Source organism: Siphateles boraxobius, unplaced genomic scaffold, assembly GCF_051911475.1.
Source record: "Siphateles boraxobius isolate OS27281-9 unplaced genomic scaffold, OSU_SipBor_1 1, whole genome shotgun sequence".
Lineage (NCBI taxonomy): Eukaryota > Metazoa > Chordata > Actinopteri > Cypriniformes > Leuciscidae > Siphateles > Siphateles boraxobius.
In genome coordinates, this window is record NW_027508699.1 from 1,209,737 (window position 1) to 1,232,562 (window position 22,826).

The 22,826-nt window shown below is 37.9% G+C and overlaps 1 protein-coding gene and 5 long non-coding RNA genes across 6 annotated transcripts; 1 reads left to right on the plus strand and 5 right to left on the minus strand.

Moving 5' to 3' along the window:
* Positions 1-4,080: 4,080 nt before the first annotated feature.
* LOC143744606 (uncharacterized) lies at positions 4,081-5,359 on the minus strand. The gene is made up of 5 exons (XM_077236293.1): positions 5,283-5,359; positions 5,022-5,186; positions 4,691-4,935; positions 4,335-4,398; positions 4,081-4,217 (listed from the first exon to the last, which is right to left on the minus strand). The coding sequence occupies exons 1-4, from the start codon at positions 5,357-5,359 to the stop codon at positions 4,367-4,369; spliced, it is 519 nt and encodes a 172-aa protein (XP_077092408.1). The 3' UTR covers positions 4,081-4,217; positions 4,335-4,366.
* Positions 5,360-5,403: 44 nt separating this feature from the next.
* On the minus strand, positions 5,404-6,316 carry LOC143756899 (uncharacterized). Its single transcript, XR_013210423.1, has 4 exons — positions 6,193-6,316; positions 6,013-6,104; positions 5,809-5,913; positions 5,404-5,445 (listed from the first exon to the last, which is right to left on the minus strand). It is a non-coding gene; the product is annotated as an uncharacterized LOC143756899 (long non-coding RNA).
* Positions 6,315-6,760, minus strand: LOC143757383 (uncharacterized). Its single transcript, XR_013210928.1, has 2 exons — positions 6,503-6,760; positions 6,315-6,415 (listed from the first exon to the last, which is right to left on the minus strand). It is a non-coding gene; the product is annotated as an uncharacterized LOC143757383 (long non-coding RNA).
* Positions 6,761-6,770: 10 nt separating this feature from the next.
* LOC143758379 (uncharacterized) lies at positions 6,771-7,398 on the minus strand. The gene is made up of 3 exons (XR_013211931.1): positions 7,069-7,398; positions 6,885-6,956; positions 6,771-6,796 (listed from the first exon to the last, which is right to left on the minus strand). It is a non-coding gene; the product is annotated as an uncharacterized LOC143758379 (long non-coding RNA).
* Positions 7,399-12,536: 5,138 nt separating this feature from the next.
* Positions 12,537-14,292, plus strand: LOC143696689 (uncharacterized). Its single transcript, XR_013186079.1, has 3 exons — positions 12,537-12,641; positions 13,553-13,652; positions 13,898-14,292. It is a non-coding gene; the product is annotated as an uncharacterized LOC143696689 (long non-coding RNA).
* Positions 14,293-19,457: 5,165 nt separating this feature from the next.
* On the minus strand, positions 19,458-20,396 carry LOC143697168 (uncharacterized). Its single transcript, XR_013186690.1, has 2 exons — positions 20,330-20,396; positions 19,458-19,557 (listed from the first exon to the last, which is right to left on the minus strand). It is a non-coding gene; the product is annotated as an uncharacterized LOC143697168 (long non-coding RNA).
* Between the last annotated feature and the right edge of the window lie 2,430 nt (positions 20,397-22,826).

Below are 22,826 nucleotides of genomic sequence, written 5' to 3' on the forward strand. Positions count from 1 at the left end.
GACGAGAGACACATCCCAGCCCTAGTGCCTGTGTGAGCAACCCAGTCCAGCCGTAAGCCGATTCTCCATTATACGAAAGGATCATGTTCGTTCTTGTATCAAAGGCTTTGTCTGTTTAAATGGAAGATTCGTCTGCCTCGGCCTTCCTGTTTGCAGTCTGTTCAGAGGAGAGGTATATCCCCGCAGCAACGCTGCTTGTTCAGACCCACCCGCTCCAGCCGTAAGTCCTTACTTCACCGAAATAGAATTGAACCTATAAACTTGTCTCTATCTTGGGTTGGAGGGGACCCTTGTCTCTGGGTGGAGCCGTCAAGGGCGGAAAGGCATCCGGAGGACCTCACACCTGCTGCTCAGTGACGCCACGGAGGAGAGCACCCTACACGGAGAGGATCTGCCTACCCGACTACCTACCTGGCCGGCAGCGAGTCCCCCTCCTGGACTCCATCGCCCCCTGTGCCGGACATCTACCGAATAGTTGACGCTTGGGAAAAACTTACCTGCTACCCACCTGTCCTGTGGAGAGAGTCCCCTCCTGGCCCGTGGCCCCGGCCCTGCTTTGCGCGGGTCGCTGCCCGCCTGTATTACGCCGAAAAGAGTCTACTTACCACGGTACTTACCTGCACGCCGGACGGGCGTTTGACTCCTTCCTTCTCTGTGGAGGCCAGTAACCCGGGCCCTCGCAGTGAACCCCTCGGCCTCCTCCTCCCTGGGAAGAGAGACGAAGCCCGTGTTAAGACTTTTAATTCTTGCTTTTATTTAATAAAGATTGTTACTTTTAGAAATTCTTGTCTGCCTGGTCTCTGGTACGCTCCTCGAGGTGGTCCTGGGTTTGAGGGGTGGGTGCAGTCTGGCTTGGCCCCCCCACCTGTGACAGATTCACCATGAATGAAACTGCGAAATGTCTTCTTTAATGTTAATTTTACATAAAACGTTGCTACTTTTAATAAACCTGTAGCCTATAAATATCATTAATAATTTAAAACATGCCATATATCCCCTTCAAAACTGCACAACTGTAGAGTAAAACATTAATTATTAAAAGTGATAGTGAATGCGTCTAAAAAAACTGACGTGATTGTTACAAATCACACTGTCTGGGGCCTCTGGAGAACTCGGAACAACTGTTAGCATAAAGTTTAAAGGTGCCATCTGGAATGTCTGCCAAAAAATAAATTCATACTCCACATTCCATACCAGATGGGGGCAGTATACCTCCAGAAAGTGAGTTGGTCTACTCTAACGTAACAAACGAGAAATGGCATAGTCTCTATGCTCCGCCCTTACAGTCTATGGCTTCGCCCCTACCTTCACGCCGTAGCAGAAGCCGAGCCAACTCCTATTATAGGACGATTTGACTCCAGACTCCAGAGGAACGTTAGTTGATGTCAAGTGATTTTTAAATGACAACTTCAAGCTACTCCCCTTCACCTTTACCAGTGAATATGTTCATATTAGTTTTGTTTATATTACATATTTATTGTTAGTTTGAATTACATTTATTTGACAGACAGCATTCGCTGATTTAGACCAAGCTTGCGCCATTCAGAGCTACTAACTCGCAATTGACACTTTTCACACGCTCTCACGCCACACATAAATTTTCTGACGCACAGAAAAATCGCAAAGCAAAGAGGACACGTAGACCGACAGATTAGACAGAGCAGGTTAGATATGATATATAAAAAACTAAGTTCTCAGATTCTGTCAATTTTATTACGCAATTCAAATAATATGTTTTTTGGCGCTTGTAGAAGTTAAATGAGAGATCCCTAGCGCACTTGAACCGATCATCTCTACTAACGTTAGCTAATAGTAAAAAAACACGAAGACTGTTAAAAAATACAGTAGCCTATGCTACAACTTACCTAAATGTATTCCTCATACATAATATCCATCCAATCCTTTTTTTAATCAGTGTACAGAAGGCAACAACATAGCTGGAGAACAAATATGTCAGATTTACCTCAGGAAATACATTTAATAAAGATAATATAAGCCACGTAGTTAGCAAGAAAAAAAGAGTTATAGTGTATTTTGCTATATATGTGTAGGCCTACTACATATTTATTATAATTTTACTTATATCATTAAATAAAGTTGTTATAATAAAAAGAATGCATTAGATTTAATTTTAACAGCTGATAGGGCTCTCTGTATGTTTACAGCATTAGGTCAGTTGTTTTTTTTGTTTTTAGAAAAAATAAGGCCTACCTCGATTACCAAATATTTATCCAAATGAGTCAATATTAAATAAAATCACAATAATTGAAATTATTTTAAATAATAAAAAATCATAGCGTACCAGAAATTGTACCATGTAAACATTGTAAAATTGTCACTAAACCTAATAAAATTCAGTTTTTTTGTTTTTTAAGAAAAAATAAGGCCTACCTCGATTACTAAATATTTATCCAAATTAGTCAATATTAAATAAAATCACAATAATTGAAATTATTTTAAATAATACAAAATCATAGCTTACCAGAAATTGTACCATGTAAACATTGTAACATTGTCACTAAAACTAATAAAATTCAGTTTAGTTATAAAATGTTAGTGAAAATCACAATACAATTATTGTGATTAATTTTTTTTTTAAATAGTTTTTGTCTGTTATGGCAGAGTGATGATGATGATTACACCCCAGTGTCCAGCCATACACAGCCTAGTCAGAGCAGACTGACCAGAAAGAAAAGGGGAGATTCTGTACAAAGAGGTAGTGGTAGAGGCAGAGGCACACGAGCAAATAGGGCAGTAGAAGCCAGGGCTGAAGAGGACAGAAGAGTCGAGGAACGTCGCCTTGAGAGAATGTCCGCAACTCAGGTTAGGCTACTTGGACGTGGTGTCTCTGAAACTAAACTTTATTTTTGTCCACCCAGTTTGTAGTATTTCAAGTGGATTTCACTGGCCACACATGACATCCTGGACAGTTAGCTTATTTGAGGAGATAACCATTGAATGTTATGAGTAGTAAATGTTCCACATTATGCGGTGATGATTTGCACATAATTAACCTACAAATTATGGCCTTGCAGAACCTCCTGCAAGATTTGAGCTTTGAGGATCTGAGGTCCTTCACAATTGATATTCTACAGTGGCAACCAGGCTTGGTGTTTGACGTCCTAGCATTACGGCAGAATAATGCCCCCCCTCCATCAGCTGGTTTACCAGGGGTGCCATGGTGCACCTGTCAGAACTGCAGGGACATGCCCACCGACAGGGAGAGAAAATGCTGCCGCCAGACACCAAACAACTGCATTAGCAACCTACCACTCTTTAGGGATTACTGCCTGGATGGAGGCTTCCTGCGTATTCACCGCCAGTATAGGGAAGACGTTACAGCGCTCGGCCGTGCCAGAGAACCAGGGTCAGAGAGCCGAGAGTTTCGTTATGCCGCCTATAGACATTACATTTACTGGCAGCATGGGTCCCTGGGAGCTGGGAAAAGACTGGTAATCCCGAGTTGTTGTGTCTGTAAAATCAGGGACACATTTCCAGATCCTCAGGGCCAATACACAGGTTTTATTCCTGGCTTTTAGTTTACCTTTTTGTTCATAACTTTTAGTCTGCATAACTATTTAAATTTCACTTTCATAACTTTTAGTTTACATAACTATTTAAATTACACTTTCATAAGGTTTACTGTAAATTGTGTTGTTACATTACTTTCCTTTGAGTTAACCAATTTGTTCAAACTGGAAAAACTGACTAAATTCAGTGTGTAAAGTGTTCTTTTTACCACATGTTAGTATAACCGTAACACGTACAACTGCAAAATTTGGTGACAGCATTTAAATTTTTTTTGTGGAGTTTATAATGTATACGTAATAAACCTTTATGTCCGTCGTTGACAATCAAATTGAGGAGAAGAATTAGAATTAAAGAAGTAGAATAATTGTTGCCAGTCTGGAACAAATTACTCTATAACGATCAGGACAAACAATATGTTGCAGGGTTTCAGTCTGTGTTATAGACTGAAACAACTGTGGTAAATCATGAAACGATCGTGATAATAGGTTGGGTCCGATGTTTTATTTACAAAACATGCAAACAATCACACATTTTTAGTCACCCTGTAAAAAACATTACAGGAATTCAAATTAAATCGTAGACAAAGTAATAAGGTGAACTACAAATTCAAATGTACTCATATTTGAATGGACAATGTGAATGTTGGCAGGTGTGCCATTGGTCTCAATCCTTCTCTCTGCCGGAGGCTTGTCCTGCGAAATGAACAGTTGTAAGAATTTGCAAAAGGCAATGACAATATGATTGAAATACATTTTACATGTCAGACAAAAATGTAGCAAACTGACAGAGTGCATTTCACTCACCTATGCGTACACTGGATGCTGCAATTCTGGCTTCACTGGGGAGAACTCGACTGCAAATCAGTTCCTAAAACATACAAAAAATGTCCTTGAAATTATGCTTTATTGATTGGTCAAACAGGAAAACCTGACACTACTTATCTTCCTCAGACCAAAATCAGGTTATACTCAGTGTCAGGATCCACAAGATCCGACAATTTTGCATTCATTTACTACACATGTCATTGAGGTACATATGTTATGCCAGTTTTAACATTGCTATCTTAAAGAGAAGGACATTCATTCAACTACAGCCATTAACCAGTGGTATGTTTGCTTGTACACACCCAAACACGAAACAGGAGCTAATTTTTGCATACCTAGTCCTCTCCTGACTTGTCTTTGTACAAGCTCTGCCGTTGGTGGGGGTGGTACAGGTGGAAGTAAACCAAGCCTTCGTGGGTCATCTGGCCTTAAGGTTCTTGTCCTTGGGATTCCAGAGCCACTCTCCAGCCTACATCTCACCACCAGCGTCTGTAGTTCCCCAATGTAGCTGTAGCTTTTGGGAGTCTTGCGCGCATAGACACTGTACTGTTTGGCATTCTTCTTGTACACTCGTCTGTACCTGAAAATAGGGGGACAATATTGTTGATAAAGGAAAAAATGGAGACAAGTAAAAAGAAAGATTTCAGTAGTTCGCGTGATAATTACATCTCTGTACCATCTGCCCTCTTCTGAATTGGTCGATCCAGATGGTAGTTGTAGTCCAGGGCTGCCAGGAGGACTCGGGCTTCGTACACCGGTGGACTGAAGGCAAAGCGCTTGCTGGCATACATTAATATATGGTTTTGAAAGGATTCAAGGTCTGCCGTTGATCTGCATTGAAATTAAAAAATAACAAATTGTGACAGCTAAGCAGAACTGAGCAGTTGTAGGTCAAATGAACAGTTTCACCACAATTCCCACACATACCTAAAGCGCAGGTATTTGTGCACATCCTTCAACCATCGTTTCTTGAGGATTATCTCCACAAGAGCCTTTGAATCCATTGTTTCTCCGAGTCTGCCAGCTGCCCATGTTTACAGCTGCCCATATGCTCATTGCAGACATGATGTAAAAGGCCGGCCCACAGTGTCTACAATTTTAATACACAAGATAAAAAGAAACAATTACAGTGGGTACCACTTGGAATTGTCCGGTTTCACGCATGATTCTCACGGGACCTCACACGTCTTTTATTTAGCTTTCCCCAGTGAAGCTGCATTGACCCAAACAACCACAAATAATATGTTGTAAGTAGTATCTTATACGTTGTAATACGTTATTAGTTTTAATAAATTTGCCACACCTGCATAAATCTTGGAAAGCGTGAATGAAGTGGGCACTTCACAATGGAACCCACTGTATCAGTGGGCAGTTCACAAGTGCAATTGCTTATTTATAAGGTTAAATTACAATAAGATTTGGGAAATTAAAAGGGAGAAATCACAAAACTTACCAGGAACTCATCATAGGAGTCGGCTGTTTTGCAACACCACCAGAAGTGATTTACGATATCTTTCAGCCAAAGTAGTAAGACAGACAGTTCTTTTACCTGGGCTGCCTGGGTATAAGGATTTAAACCATTATTAATAGCATTGCACAACAATGACAACATGATAATGGACAGGAGTGCAATTAAACTACTACTATGGACACTCACAGCCGCAATCTTCTTTGCCAAATTCTTTGCACCATGCCACATATCTAAACTGTGATGAATCCTATGGTCCTTGTACCTCCCCTTTACAGGATCTAAAAAGCATGTACATGCAGAGATGGAAATAAGTCAAATGTTGATTACATGTCAAGTAACAGCTAGGATGTGCGGATATGAACTCACCCATCAGGGCACCAATCTGTGAGTGGGCATCTGTGCAGATCTCGACAAGTTTAAGTTCAGTGACTAGTTGATCCATAGTCAAGATGAAGGCCTCCTTCTCCATCATTGCAGACCGTCTGTCAGTCTACTGTGACTACACTGATGATCTCCAATGTGTCATTATCAATTGTAGTGTAACTACAGTACTGCGCACAGTGACCCGGAGTATCGTTTCTGCCATCAGCTAGATGTGTAGGACAAGAGAGTTTGTGTTAGATAAAAATACTGCAACTTAATTTTTTTTTAAATAAACTGTATATGTATCACTAACCAAGGACAACAACATCTTTGTCCTGAAGTCTTGCAATCACATCTGCCCTTTTTTCCATCCAGTACTTTTTAATTGAGTCAACACAGTACGTGTCTTGGATGGAGAAAAAAGTGTTTGGGTCAACAATGCCCATGTTCATAAATCTAAATAGCAGTGCAATTTTAGCGTAGTTGTTTCCTGATAGCAAGATGTTGGTGCTCAGCATAAAGTCTCCAGACTGGAGTCCGTACTTCATCAAAGGCTGTGAAACCCATCGCCACACAATGTGGTGGAGGGTTAACTGCCCAGTCAATACTGATGAGACAAAACAGTCAATAACATAATATACACTGAGATAACATTCTTGAGTGACAACATCACCTCCGCTGATCAAAATACACACGTGCTATTCCTCAAGTCATTGATGGCTTGTTCATACAGATGTTCCTCCTCACCAATGCTCATTTCACCAAGGCTTAGGAAAAGCATTAGATAAGATAGATTATTAAAATAACACAATTTCAGAAAGAAGTAACACTGAAAAACTATTAGAAGAACCTGCAATCACAGTGCACATTATGATCTACCTGCACTCAAGCCTGGCCAATTCTTCCACACCTCCTGAGCCCTTGCTGGCTTTTTCTGAGGTATGCTTGTCTCTGTAACAGGTTGAACACAAAAAAAAATGAGTGGAACTAAGAATAAAAATGTAATGTGACATTACAGTCTGTGGCAGAAATGTGAATTTTACAATTAGTCATGATAATGACTTCTAGTTCACAGTAAAACATGCTTGTGAGGATACATGAGCAAAGTAGGACCTGAAACAAGACAGGCACACTCACTTATCAGAGTCACTTGACCCGATGCTCGTTACAGTGAGATCTGTCAGTACTGGCCGTTTTTTCATGGGAGTGGATGACAGTGGTCCTTCATACCTAAAAAAAAATTACAAAACAGCAGGTAAATGTTATGCCTCTCAGATCCCAAAATCAGTCAAATTATGAATTAATCTTAGCTGCACATATACAAGCGAAACTAGGGACAACATCTATTTAACGTTAGAGTGTTACATATGCTGCCCGCGGTTGATGCTAATTTAGCAGCATATATCAAGTTTGATTTCATTATCAACACCTCTTCTTCTAGTGTTATTATTAGTCCCCAGAAAACATTTGGTCTCATTAAGTTACGTTTCGTGCGTCCATTTGGGGTTCATTATCACCGAAGACATTTCAAGCTTCTTAGCTAATGATACATTTTATCATCTGTTTGGTTGAGACGGCTGGTAGATAACAGGTGAAAACCGGATCGGATCTGTGGATAACGTTAGAGCTAACTATCAAACGCTAATAGATAACAGTTAATGTTACGGTTAAGTTAGCCATCACATTAGCACTTTAATCAAACATCCTTCGATACATTTCTATAACGTCCCGAAAAAATTACACAAACATATAAAACAAACTTCTAGTGAAATACTAACAGCATCTTACTTACCGATCCAAAAGAAATGTTGCAAGTTCAGAGTCGAACTTCATTTCTTTCTTGTCCATTAAAAGTCTCCAGCGATGGAAAGCAGTGCCTATATTGACTCTGGTTCTGCTCCTTTTTTTGTCCGATTTTTTTTGAGCATCTGTGCGAGGTTTTTTCCCTGCAGCGGGTGGTTGTGGTGTGGCTAAGGCTCTCTTGCCAAGGGCTTCAGCCATTTTTCCGCTCTCGTCTCTTCCCTGAACTGAAAGTAATGGGCTGTACTTTTCACATGATTGACATCAGGGGTGCTTCTCAATATCCCTCCTCGTCTCCTCGCTCCTCCTTCCTCCATCCTATGACCCGGAAACCCATCGAGCTCAGCCATCTTGAAGGACATCTCAATTCTCTAATTGCTCCGCGAGGAGGCGAGGATCGAGGAGTGAGGAGGCTTTCAGAGAAGTCATGAGCGAGGATACACGGGTGTATCCTATGCGGAGAGTTTTATCGACTAAACGTGACGCACGTATCAATTTTCCTCCCCCTTCACATCGGTCACAATTGTTTTAATTTATACTTTACCTTTGCAGTTTATATAAACCACACATCTCACATATTTCAACAGGGTATCTTGCTTTATTATTATTTATTATGGAATTTCTTAAATAAACAAACTTCAACAACATAAGGACAGATCCTTTGAGCGCAGCTGATGACGCTATGAAGTGACACTTGAGTGATCAAGTATTCCAATGTATAAAAAAAACTTTCATTCGATTCCTCCGTCCTCCTTTACTTTCCTTGCGTCCTTCCCTCGCATCCTACAGGGGGAGGAGCTGAGGCGCGAGGAAAGGAAACGAGGAAAGGAAACGAGGATGCACAAATAAGAAATGAGAAGCACCCCAGGTTCAAGTACGCCCACAAGACGTGCGAGTTATTCGTGTATTACAGTTTGAATGGTGGTTATGTTCCCCGCATACCGCCTCCCATGGCCGAAACTGATATTACGACACCAGTCGGGCCGGCGCTAGTAATTTAGCATGCTAATTTAGGTTTATATCTTGGCAGCACTATAACTTGTCAATTTTTTAATGACATCATTGCACTTATTTCTTCTCATTCTTTTGATGCGTGTAGCTAATTTTTTGGATAATTTTACCTCAATTTCTACATAGGGCAAATTTAAGGTAAAAATAACTGACATTAAATTTTTTTTTAATTATTATTTTTTTTTTTTTATTGAACAATTATTCATGTACAAACAATAAGGCAACAATAACAATTATTTGCATTAAACAGACAGATTAATGCATACAGACAGGTGCACTACTATGCAATAAGATAAACTGTTCATTCATTACATTACCTCTGTCTTTATCCCCTTTTATCCTCTTCTCTTCCGTTTGGCACTGTATCTATTGCAGACTATAATGCTAATCTAAAATATGTCATGTAAATTTGGCCATCCGTCACAATCAGGTAACTTTCACCATGTCTAGACCTTTTTTCTATGTACATTTCCGAAATGCACTTTCTGTAAAGCTGCTTTGAGACAATGTGTATTGTGAAAAGCGCTATACAAATAAATTTGAATTGAATTGAATAGACCTGGCGCGAGCTGCCAGGCCCGTTTCTACGGGGCGCTTGAGTGTGTTAAAGGGATACTCCACCAGTTTTTCTTATTAAACTATGTTATTCCCTTAACTAAGACGAGTTGATACATACCTCTCTCGTCTCAGTGCGTGCACTATATCGCTCTGTATTGCCGCAAAACTATGTTAGCACTTAGCTTAGCCCATGCATTAAATATGGGCCAAGCAGAGAAGCGACCAAACACTTCCACGTTTTCCCTATGTAAACACAGTTACTCGAGTAGTGTAACTTGACCTGGGCTGGTGACACAAAATAAACGTTGTGCTTTCCTAAGCGTTTAAAATTGATGACTATATTGTATGGCGGAATACCATAACAAGTGCTTTTGAGCACTTCGACTTGGCGCAATAATATCTTCACTCGTGAAAAGTCCTCTTACCGGCTCCCGCTTCCTCTCCCTCTGACATTTCCGTCAATACAACGAGAGGAAGCGGGAGAAAAAAAAATTCACTCGTTTACTCATTTTGGCGCCCCTATTGAGTGGCGCCCCTAGCATTTGCCTATTCCGCCTATGCCACGGGCCGGCCCTGCAAATGTTCCTCAACAGGGTTTTCCAAATGAAAGCATGGACAGAGCATGTGCTCTCAGCTAACAGGTATATCTAATTCACACTTCCCTCTTCCTTTTACTCTCTGGCCTGAAGAGATCTCCCGGATAATGGCTCCCTAGTGCCCTCTACTGGCCGGGAGTGAAATTGCAACTTGCAGTTAAAATAGGAGACAGGAAACAGTTTACTAGAACTGTTACAGAGGTATGCATCGCCTTTTATGTCAAATTCTAACATTCAAATTAATTGTTACGAGTTAAATCAAAAAATTAAATCAAAATCAATCTTTGCAGTGCAGAGGTGACAAAGAAGCAGCATCAGAACTGGCGTTATTTACACTCCATTTACAATTGCATAAAGCAATTTACCAAAGTTTTTTTTTATTCAATATTTAAATATGAACTGATTTCTACTTGTAACATTTTAATTAAAGGGTACTTTAAATATGAAACTAAAACCGCCAGTAGGTGGCGGCAAGTCACTGTCTTAGGGAGTCATTCATTCAACCGATTTGTTCAAATGGCTGGTTCATTCAGGAAAAATTGTTCATTGAATTGTTAAAATGATTTGTTCAAAACGCAGATTTTAGTCAAAAAAAATCATCGCTGTCTGTTGCATTGAGACTCTGCTACGGTTTCATTTTGAAATTCTCGTTGGCGAAATACAGGGAAAACAAACAATATTGACAATATTGTTATATGTAACTCACAATGTTCATTTATTGTTCATTTAACTGTTATATAAAATAAATTGCTATTGTGCATGGGAAAACAGCCCTCTTGCTGATGTGATATTGTATGATAACAACATAATATGATATAAATATAAGACAACAAATAATTTAGGGATAACTAACTAACTAACTAACCTATAACTGCACTGACAGGTCATGCAGTGAAAGCTAGCATGAGAGACAGATGCGATGTCAGTTCGCTGTGCCAATGAGTAAAATATCATAATAGACAACATATCGCACACCACTTCGAACATAAAGAATTAACTTACAAATGAACTGAAATTAACCAACTTGCTTCTCCTTCTCTCCTGCTGTTTCATCCGCAGTGAATGTGACGCGAAATGTCACGTGAACGAGAACGAATAATAAATAAAAAAGTACGCTAATAAGATAGTTTTAATTTGGAAAACATTTAGATATGTCTAAGTCAAATTGCCATCAAAAATTTAAGACGGTTCATAAGTAAAAATAAGACTTTTTATGGCCTTAAATTTAAAATAAATCAAATTTAAGACTTTTTAAGGATCCGCGGGAACCCTGTGGGCACAAGCCTTATTATAAAATATGTCAACCACAGATATTTATCCTCGTCATCCCTCACCTTGGACTTCACTGTCATCCTCAGTGCCCACGTTCCCGTCCTGCTGTTGATGAAGCCCGCTAGGCTCTGCCACAGTGTCGGCGTGTGTTATGCAGATGCTAGCTGTTGCCACTGCATCTCTGGAATAAATTTAGAATAATAAAGAATTTAAATTTATCCAGCAATCCCCACAGTGACTTATGAAAGTCTTCCTTCTTTTTTCTTTTCTCAGAACCTGAGTCATGCTTGCGAAATCGGTCGTGTTCTCTTGCAGCTGACACGTTGGCTTTCACTCGCTTTAGCTTTCCCGCTCTCTGGTCTTCAGTGAGGACGCATTACGTAGCGACAATAAAAACCCCGCTTAATTTGTTGGATTTTTATAAATTTATTTTAATTTTTTTATGTCACCTTAGCCCCTTTCACACAGAGAATTCCGGAAAATACACGGATAAAGTGACCCGGGATTTGACCTGTGTTCGTTTGATTTTGGTTAATTCACACTGCCAGTGATTTTCCCAACCCAGGCTCATGGGAAATACGTTACTCTGCCTACATTTTTGCAAAACCTGAAATACGTACCTCCAGGTACGTTTCCCTGCACTTTTCGGGTGAAAAGTCCACTAGAGCCGCTAAGTGGTATCATTTTTTCTCCGTTCCAGATGGTTAAATAAAGTTGATAAAAACAATAATATGAGTAATGTACAGACTTCTCAGTAAGCCTATACACTCATTTTAATATAAATTAGGAATTTTTCCCACGCTTCTGAGGTGCCACACAGCCCAGTCTCACGGCAGTTCGTGATATGGTCACGTCATTTAATCTACTGGTTCGTGATACGGACACGTTTATTTCGTTATTTTTGTGATATCAGCATTTTTATTTATTTATTTAATTTATTTATTTGTTTACTAATGTAATGCACGATTATTTCTGCCAGTCGGGCAGCTGTTTAATCGACATTTATTCACGATATCTTATCATGTTTATGTATTTATTTTAATGTTATCATTTCGGTCTTATTGCCAGGGAAGCTGGACTGCTTTGCTGTTTATTGATTTAAAAAAAAAAAGTATAAACGACTACACGAATTTTATCAGTAGGAAATCGCGTTGAAGAAGTCTCCTTCCGAACACATCGCGATATTTGGCATCAGTTCATGTGTGCCAGATGTTGGTGAGTAGCAAAATACACTGTCCTAATAATGTTTGATATATTGTCTTTTCTGATGGTCGAAATGAATCAGATTAGCTCATGTTCAGTCACTGCATTATCTGTCATCTCCACGGAGGTTTTGCGTTTCATTGCTTTCTAATTCAAAACAGGGTGATTAAACACTATCTGTCACGTGACGTGCTACAGGCCTAGACCTTCTATCAGTTAATCATATTCATATTAGGTTTAAAGTAAGTTAGTACAATTAGTTCCAAAGTGGTATTTGTAGTAGAATCACAGTAAAAACAACACTTACCTTGCTTTTACCACAGTAGCCTTAGTTTTACTGTGATAGATGTGGTAAAAGGACAGTAACCACAAAACTTACCACACTTTTACCACATTATTTGTAGTTTTAATGTGATATTTTTTGTAAATGCATATTAACCACAACACTTACCATGCTTTTACCACATTATTTGTAGTTTTAATGTGATATTTGTTGTAAATGCACACAACACTTACCATGCTTTTACCACATTATTTGTAGTTTTAATGTGATATTTGTTGTAAATGCATATTAACCACAACACTTACCATGCTTTTACCACATTATTTGTAGTTTTAATGTGATATTTGTTGTAAATGCACAGTAACCACAACACTTACCATGCTTTTACCACAGTAACCTTAGTTTTACTGTGATAGGTGTGGTAAAAGGACAGTAACCACAAAACTGTCCGTGCTTTTACCTCAGTATTGGTAGTTTTAAAGTGATATTTGTTGTAAATTCATATTAATCACAACACTTATCATGCTTTTAATGCCAAATAATGTAACAAGAAATATTTGTAAGGTAAATCAGTAATTTTTCCATTAAATAATCCAATATATTTTACATAATGATATTTTCTTTTCTCTTTTTTTTTCAGCTGAAAAGACCAAAAGGGCCTTTCGGACTCAGTCAGCTCATTATTGTTTGAGGAGAAGTAAACGGGAGACGAAAAGCTACAAAGGCAAATATTCGCAATGGTAGTATGTGTTGGTTTTAACCCTAAATCAAACATTTTATCTATTATTTATTTTTATTTATTTTATTTATTATTTGTTGTTTCTTAAACCTTTTCTTACAAAACCCATAGCCCAATCAGTACAAACATAGTCTCAAAGTCTTAATGCTTTATGATTAAGATGCTTGTTTTCATAGAAATGACCACATATCAGTGAGCTTATTACATAAATGCATTTAACATTTAATTATGTAATACTCCTTACAGAAAAATATCCCACAGTTATGGATAAACTCACAACATCATCAAGTCCTGTGCTGGGCACATTGGGCAACAAGTGTTCTCCAACGTATTCGATCCGTGGCCAAGTTCTCCACATCTTCCCATGGGACACTGACATTCTTCTGGTCTTCATGAAACATCTGTCTCCATGTCTTCCTTGGTCTTCGCTGTCTCCTGCATCCACCTAGTGGTGTCCACTTCATAACTGTCTTTGGGTGGTGTGGTTTGGGCATGTGTAGGATGTGTCCAGCGAGGTGCTCCCTTTGCTCTGTCACAGTTTCTGAAAGTCTTTATGTGGAGTCCCACTCTTATGATCTCTGATATATGCAGAACCATTATTTAAGTTTTGGTAAAGGACATATTCATTGACATCCATTAGTTCTAGTCATGCAGCGACTTCATGACAATAGTCAAATGTATATTTCGGCAAGTGTATATAGCAGGTGTTTGTCCGAACAATTGAAGATAGTGAGAGTGTTCAGGAAAACCTTTTAAAACAAAATAATATTCATGGAGTTCTGTTTGGTGCTGAAAGAGTATTACAGAAATGACACTTGACAACTGGACATTATTCTGTGAGTTTGTTACCTTTACATTTAGATGGACTTAATGTCTTACATTTAGCTTCATTAAACCTTCGATTACAGTGGTCACTATTTATCCACCATAACTACATCTATGTTATCATTATATGACTACCTGTTTAATGTAATTGCAATACAGGCCTACCTGTGAATGTATTTTATTGAAGCATTTTCTTGCTGACATTTATAATAATTAACTATTTTAGGTTTCCTTTCATTTAGTTACAATAAAAGTGACCAATAATCACAAGGATATAGAATTAAAGTTGAGAATGTAAAATGTTGTGCTTAAGTTTTCACCTATTTGTTCTTTAAAGGGAAGAAACAAATATATTTTCACATAACAAAGTTGAATCTCATCTTGTGGTTTGTAAAAATATAACTTCATCAGCGATTTTTTTTAAATAACTGTATGTGTCACTATAATTGATTGCCCCTGTATCTGGATTTTATGTTTTGTTTACAATTATCTGATTTTTATTCTGTTGTGCATTAGTTTTGATACTACATTTGTCTTTAAACAGTTTGACATTAAATATTGGAATTTGCTTTAAAAATTGTGTGCATTCATTATGCTTTTGTTACATTTTGTTATATAATATACTGGATATACTATACATACATTGTAAATGTTAGTAGCACTTTAGTACATGCAATTATCTTTAATTAAAAAAACTGCAAACTAACCTGCCATTGTGCCATTGCTTAGAAAAAAGGTTTCTCTTTCATATGTATGCATCAGTCTAATCAAATAAGCAAATTTGTGTCATGATCATATGAATACAACGTTTTTGGATGGTAACCACACAAAGGAGTCTTTTTGTTTTTAAATGTGAGTTTTATAATTTAATTAGAAACAATACATATTTAACAGCCCAAATATTAAATATTTAAGGAATCTATCCCTGCAGCCGGAACTGGAAGAGATCTGTCATCATTTACCATAATTGGGCAAGTAAGTGTGACGCATCTGTTCAGCTGGGTTGTTATTGGCTGTGACTTTATCGCAGAATTCGCTGTGATTGGACTATCTTTTAACCCATATAAAACGGCGCTTCATGTTACAAAGTATGTTTTGGTGTTATTATTACGTTAGTTATACCTTAAGGTAACTAGAAAGTGTCTCTATGTTGTGAGAAATTTCTCTTTTACCGAGATCCCAACCCTAACCCTAAGCATGTCTGCACATTTCAATGAACTACAGCACAAGGCTTCCTGTTCCATTGATATAATGACAGAGATATGTGGGTAATGTAGTTTAAAACGTTTAGTAATGAAACAGTAAATGTTAAATAAATAATATCTTTAATGGGCAACTGGATATCTAAATTTGTTAATTGTGCAAACATTTATGATATATATGAGGGATAGGTTGCAATTTGATATTTTACTGCGAGCACTTTTAAAATAACCTTTATGCCAGCTTGCCATATATGTCTGAAAACTGTGCCCAACATTATTTAGTAAACATAGCATAAGCAGTTGTCCTTCATATTGTCTCTTTGATACACTAACCGGACTTTGAGTTACAGCCATTTGAAATGTGCATTCTTTTGCTCTTCTGGGGGCCGTTGCTGGGCCCCTGGGGGTGGATGGGCAGTACAGTCTACACTGATTTTAGATATTGAACTATTACTATATCACAAGGATAATGCACCGTTCAGTAAAACAACAAAACAGTGCCAAAATATCCTTTTCACCCCATCTGACTGCTGATTATTTGCCTGACATCAGTAATGTCTATGCTTTCATTTTAAATGCAGTAGTAGATGTACTAGAATGATCAACATGGATCATCTTCAATTATACTTAAAGTGTTTGTAGCAAGATAGCCCACTGCAGCCTCTTGTTATTCACACACCTTCTCTTTATTTCACTGAAAACTGGCATACATGCAAGTATGTGCAACTTTTGCTGCATTGTTGTCCCAAATAAGATTAACCACAACAAAATGTTTATGTCCTAAGTACAATAATTATGGTAATTAATTATATTTAGTTGTTTTTAAATTATGAACTAAGCTAAATAAGAAATTCAAATTTCTCAAATAAAATTCTGTCCCAAACACCACTTTCAATACACAATATTCACCATACTTTATTACACAACACTTTATTTGAGGACACAACATAAAGTTGATAAAGTAGCATAAAGACAAATGAGATTCAAGATAAATAACAATGAGCCTTCAAAAATACATTAACATCAAATTAATCCATTCACAACTGCTGAAGCCACACAAATGAGTGCCAGAGAATCATATTCAGTCACCTATGATACAGAAAACAGATTTTATATTGTGTTGGAAAAAATTAATTCAATATCACAGCTAAACTGGTTTCTTGCTCTTCCCTGTACGTCTCTATCGTGTTCGTGTTCTTCAGTTTGTTCGTGAAAACAGTTTGTTCAGTTGTGCCCTACAGTACAACTGATGAGCAGAAGATGTGATTACTGATGTGGTGTAGCTTTTTCTCAGAGGAAGAAGTCTCAACATCCCATCGTCAGGCGTTCTCCAGTCCTGCTCTGAAAGTTAAACAAAAAACACAAACAATTCAAATTAAACTGTTTAATGGACAGTCAGGTCAGCTTATGTTCTGTGTTATTTAAAGCTACATTGTGTAAGATTTTCTCCCATATAGCGGTGAAATTGTATAAGACTACCAACTGAATATTACTTTCCAGCCCCTCCCATTACGAGGGCGTTTTAACTCCTACGGTGGCCGTATTATTATGAGTAATCTCCCCCTCGCATTCGTCACGGTGCCACTAAGTAAAGGCTCGAAAGGCGAAGCTTGAATTTCCAGGTATGTCCCTCTTTGGCTAATGTATTTTCAAGATGGAGGCGCAACATGGCTGCCGCCATTCGAGCGACTCGCTCATATGTATTCTGAATGGCAGATTCTACACTTACGAGAGTACTTGATTAATTGGTGGAAGTAATTACACATGAATGAGCACATATAATTTTGAAAGAACAAAGTGTTTTTTTTGCAAAGAATCAACATAAAAAATTACACAGTGTAGCTTTATTTAAAGCAGTGATGGGCTACTCTGGCCCTCAGGGTCCACTGTCCTGCAGATTTAGCTCCAACCTCAAACCCTCCTGCCTATTGTCTACAAGTAAACCTGAAGACTTTAGTTAAAATTTTCAGATGTGCTCAATTAGGGTTGGAGGTAAACTCTCCACCTCAAAAAGGAGAACGCAAAAGGGCCAGAGTTGCCTGTTCCTTATTTAAATTTACAAAGCAGCAGTCAGTACATTATATAATACACATTGAAGTATTATATATATATAATATTGCAGCACATAATATAAGCTAAGTACTGAAGAAAAACAGTTTAACCCATATAAAAATCGAGTGATAATCTGTACAATGGAAAATTGTCAAGATCAAATTATGTAATACACAGCATTGTTTTAATACAAGACATACCAATGGACTTGCGCACCTTTCTGGAACATCAACAGACAGAAACAAATGACTTATTCGATTAGCTTGCGTTGATATAAGGACTGGTCTTCCTTCTCTGCTGTAAAACAAGAAAGTCTCCACTTACTCTATGTGCAATTACTATTGTTCTTGAAACATACCAATTAACACAGTTATAATTAAGTTAATTTACCATACGATTCAGGGGAGAACATTTGATAAGTAAATACTGATTGAAATATTGTAGAAACTTTACCTGGTAAGGGCTGATCACGGCAAGATTTGCTGCGACTCACTAGTAGATCTTGTGAGGGTTGGTACCTAAAAGAGCTGTTGAGTTTGATATTGTAGAGCTTTAAAAAAGATAATCCTGCAAAACAGAAAGGAAGGTCATTTCAATACATTACTTGCAAGTAGTCAGTTTATATATAACTTTAGGATTTATTTATGTAAGGAGTGTTGCATAATTATATATTAAAAGCATTTTTATGTAATAAGTTCACTGATATGTGAGCATTTCTATGAATAAAAATATGTCTTTAATAGCATGCAATAATCATATGAACTTAAAAAAGTGATTATGATAACATGACATAATATGTTACATGATAACATGTAAAAAAACAACAACATGATTTACATGCAAGCGGGACAGTTATTGTCACAGTGTCTGGTTTGTGTTCCCTGGGTTGCCACTAGAGGTCCTCGTTCTCACGGTGTCTTTCACGTTTGACTTCATTTCCCAGCATTCTGTCTGTCACTCATCAGTTCATTGTACTCAGCTGTTTCCCATCACCTTGTTAGTTTGAGTGTATATATACCCTGTCTGTTTTAGTGTTTGTCACGGAGTCGTTGTTATTCGTCACGTCACTTTTGAGGTCTGTTCTGCTTTGTGCTAGTTTGTTTATTGTTTTATGTTTTTGGATTGCTACGTTGGTTTTGACCCCTGCCTGGACTGGATTTATGTTTTTGGATTACCCTAATAAATACTGCATTTGGATCTACCTGTTTTCCCGTGTGTTCCCGTGACAGTTATCAGCAGTGTAACTGATATGATTACGACAAAATAATCGAGTATCTGATGTCATGTGACAAGTCAGATTAGCTTTTGCACTCTTGCAAACAGAGGAAGGTTATGAGTTGTGGAGAGACATCATGTATCATTGGAACATCAACAGACAGGGTCCAATTTGTAATAATTATAATGAATTCAATGCTATTAATATAAACTTTTCTGACAGTGTATGGGACATCCGACTACTTTCCAAGAAGGTGCGCAACTGATTTACAAATATGGAGATAAATATGTACAGGAATTGAGGCACTAGCCATTGACAGCACAAGAAGTAAAAGCTGCATGATTATGTACAAGTATTGTACGAATTTGACAACTTGTTAAATCTTGTGAATTATTAAGACTTTGAGACTATGTTTGTACTGATTGGGCTATGGGTTTTGTAAGAAAAGGTTTAAGAAACAACAAATGATTGATAAAATGTTTGATTTAGGCTTAAAACCAACACATACTACCATTGCGAATATTTGCCTTTGTAGCTTTTCGTCTCCCGTTTACTTCTCCTCAAACAATAATGAGCTGACTGAGTCCGAAAGGCCCTTTTGGTCTTTTCAGCTAAAAAGAGAGAAAAGAAAATAGCATTATATATAATATATCGGATTATTTAATGGAAAAATTACTGATTTACCTTACAAATATTTGTTGTTTCATTATTAGAAATTAAAAGCATGATAAGTGTTGTGATTAATATGCATTTACAACAAATATCACTTTAAAACTACCGATACTGAGGTAAAAGCACGGACAGTTTTGTGGTTACTGTCCTTTTACCACACCTATCACAGTAAAACTAAGGTTACTGTGGTAAAAGCATGGTAAGTGTTGTGGTTACTGTGCATTTACAACAAATATCACATTAAAACTACAAATAATGTGGTAAAAGCATGGTAAGTGTTGTGGTTAATATGCATTTACAACGAACATCACATTAAAACTACAAATAATGTGGTAAAAGTGTGGTAAGTTTTGTGGTTACTGTCCTTTTACCACACATATCACAGTAAAACTAAGGCTACTGTGGTAAAAGCAAGGTTAGTGTTGTTTTTACTGTGATTCTACAACAAATACCACTTTGGAACTAATTGTACTAACTTACTTTAAACCTAATATGAATATTATTAACTGATAGAAGGTCTAGGCCTGTAGCACGTGTCGTGACAGATAGTGTTTAATCACCCTGTTTTGAATTAGAAAGCAATGAAACGCAAAGCCTCCGTGGAGATGACAGATAATGCAGTGACTGAACATGAGCTAATCTGATTCATTTCGACCATCAGAAAATACATTATATCACGCATTATTAGGACAGTGTATTTCGACTACTTACCAACATCTGGCACACATGAACTGATGCCAAATATCGCGATGTGTTCGGAAGGAGACTTCTTCAACGCGATTTCCTACTGATACAATTCGCGTAGTCGTTTATACTTTTTTTTTTTTTTTAAATCAACAGCAAAACAGTCCAGCTTCCCTGGCAATAAGACCGAAATAATAACATTAAAATAAATACAAATATAAACATGATCAGATATCGTAAATAAATGTCGATTAAACAGCTTTCTCTGCTGCAGCACGCCTGGCAGAAAGAATCGTGCATTACATTACTAAAAAAATAAATAGGCTAAATAAAAATGCTGATATCACGAAAATAATGAAATAAACGTGTCAGTATCACGAACCAGTAGATTAAATGACGTGACCATATCACGAACTGCCGTGAGACTGGGCTGTGTGGCACCTCAAAAGCGTGGGAAAAATTCCTAATTTATATTAAAATGAGTGTATAGGCTTACTGAGAAGTCTGTACATTACTCATATTATTGTTTTTATAAACTTTATTTAACCATCTGGAATGGAGAAAAAATGATACCACTTAGCGCCTCTAGTGGACTTTTCACTCGAAAAGTGCAGGGAAACGTACCTGGAGGTACGTATTTCAGGTTTTGCAAAAATGTAGGCAGAGTAACGTATTTCCCATGAGCCTGGGTTGGATTTTCCGGAATCAGAGAGTGCGTTCACACACAACCCGTAAAAATCCCGTAAAGACTCGTGACATCGATGTGACATGTAATGTCTCAGCAGCGTCTATAGTTTGCTTATGAGCTGCGATTTCTATTCGATTTCGAAACCAGGCTTGTGCATTTTTTTCTCTGATTCAATCATAAACTAGTGCATTACGTACCATTTCACTAGCCTGCTTTCACTTCAGCGTCATCATTACGACAAGGCATTGATTACGGCTTTTGTTCAAACAGCACGCGTTCCGGGACTGATCCCGGCAATGTTACTAGGTCCCCAACCCAGCATCGATCCCGGCATCAATCCCGGGTCGTGTTTGCGTTCACACGCAATTTTGCGCTCACACCTTCTGGCAATTTCCCGGCAATTTCCCGGGATCAACGTGCTGTGTGAAAGGGTAAAAAATATAAAAACACAAAAAAATTAAAAAACAGCAGGATTGCGAGGCCCCCTAGTGGTGCGAGGCCCTGTGCGGTTGCACAGTTCGCACAGTCTATGCGACAGCTCTGCGCACATTATCGGCTTTGGATCGGCCTAGTCTAACCGATACCCGATCCTGCCAAGAATTTGCAGTATCGGATCGGTGCATCCCAGAGAACATTACTCTAAACAGAAGAAGGACTGCTAATAAGTGACATTTACATCTATTTCAAACCATTCTATCCCATACAGTAACTCTAATTAATATATTAAAAACATGGAACTAGAACCAGGATAACATCTGAATGGCAAGTGAGATTGTTGGTAATCAAATACTTACATCCCATGTCTTGAGAAAGTTAGTGTCATCCTCTTGCAGATAGGTGGAGGCAGCACGGAGGACGGCAGCTCATCATACATGGAGAGAATTAGAGTGTGAGAATTAGAGACTATAGAGTATGATAATCTTGATTTAACATGGAATATAATCCGCACAGCCACACAATACTATGCACCTACCTCTCAAATGTCTGTAAATATAACCGAAATATTTGAAAATCCACTCCAGTTTATTTATCAGCCATCAAGAAGTATAACCAACTGACCTGGAGGTCATATTTCCTGAAGAGCTGACTCAGTACTTCAGACACTTTCCCTGTGTGAGCAGCTTTCTTTCTGAACAAGCTCTGAAGATGGCATAAAAGTGGTTCTTCAAGTTGACGTTTATAATTTTATGAAACTCGGAACAGATCTGCACAAATGAATAAGTGGTTAAGCACAGTTTGTACTCAGTTTACATTTGTGATCCTGTAGAAAAAAAGAAGAAAAAAAAACGTGCTGCAAAATAACATTTTGAACTCCGACAACTTTGTTAGAAAAAAGAGGATATAGAGAACACATTATAACATTATTAGCAGGAAAACGAGAGTCTGGAGCTCAAGATTTCTGTGTCACAAGTATTAATTTTGTATTGCTTGTTTATGTATTTTGACTCACAAAGTGACAGCACCCATTGATTTGCATTGTATGAGTCACCAAGGACCATGAGTTAAGCTAAAAATCATCGTTAGTGTTATACTGAAGAAAGAACGTCGCCTACATCTTGCATGGCCAGAGAGAGAGTAAATTAACAGCAAGTGATAATTTCTGGGTCAACTATTCCTTAAAGGGGTGGTAAAGTATGATTTCACTTTTCTAACTTTAGCTAGTGTGAAATGTTGCTGTTTGAGCATAAACAACATCTGCAAAGTTACAACGCTCAAAGTTCAAAGCAAAGGGAGATATTTGCTTTTAAAGAAAAGGACTACAACAAATGGCTGGTAGGGACTAGACGACATTTCTCCTGGGTTAGTGACATCAGCAACCCTAAAATGTACATAAAC

Excerpts from the sequence above, each read along its gene's own strand:
- LOC143744606 (XM_077236293.1), bottom strand. The coding sequence starts at position 5,359 with ATGGATTCAAAGGCTCTTGTGGAGATAATCCTCAAGAAACGATGGTTG. Across the intron at positions 5,187-5,282 it reads CACAAATACCTGCGCTTTAG|ATCAACGGCAGACCTTGAAT; the intron begins GTATGTGTGGGA and ends ATTTCAATGCAG. Across the intron at positions 4,399-4,690 it reads ACAAGTCAGGAGAGGACTAG|GAACTGATTTGCAGTCGAGT; the intron begins GTATGCAAAAAT and ends TGTATGTTTTAG.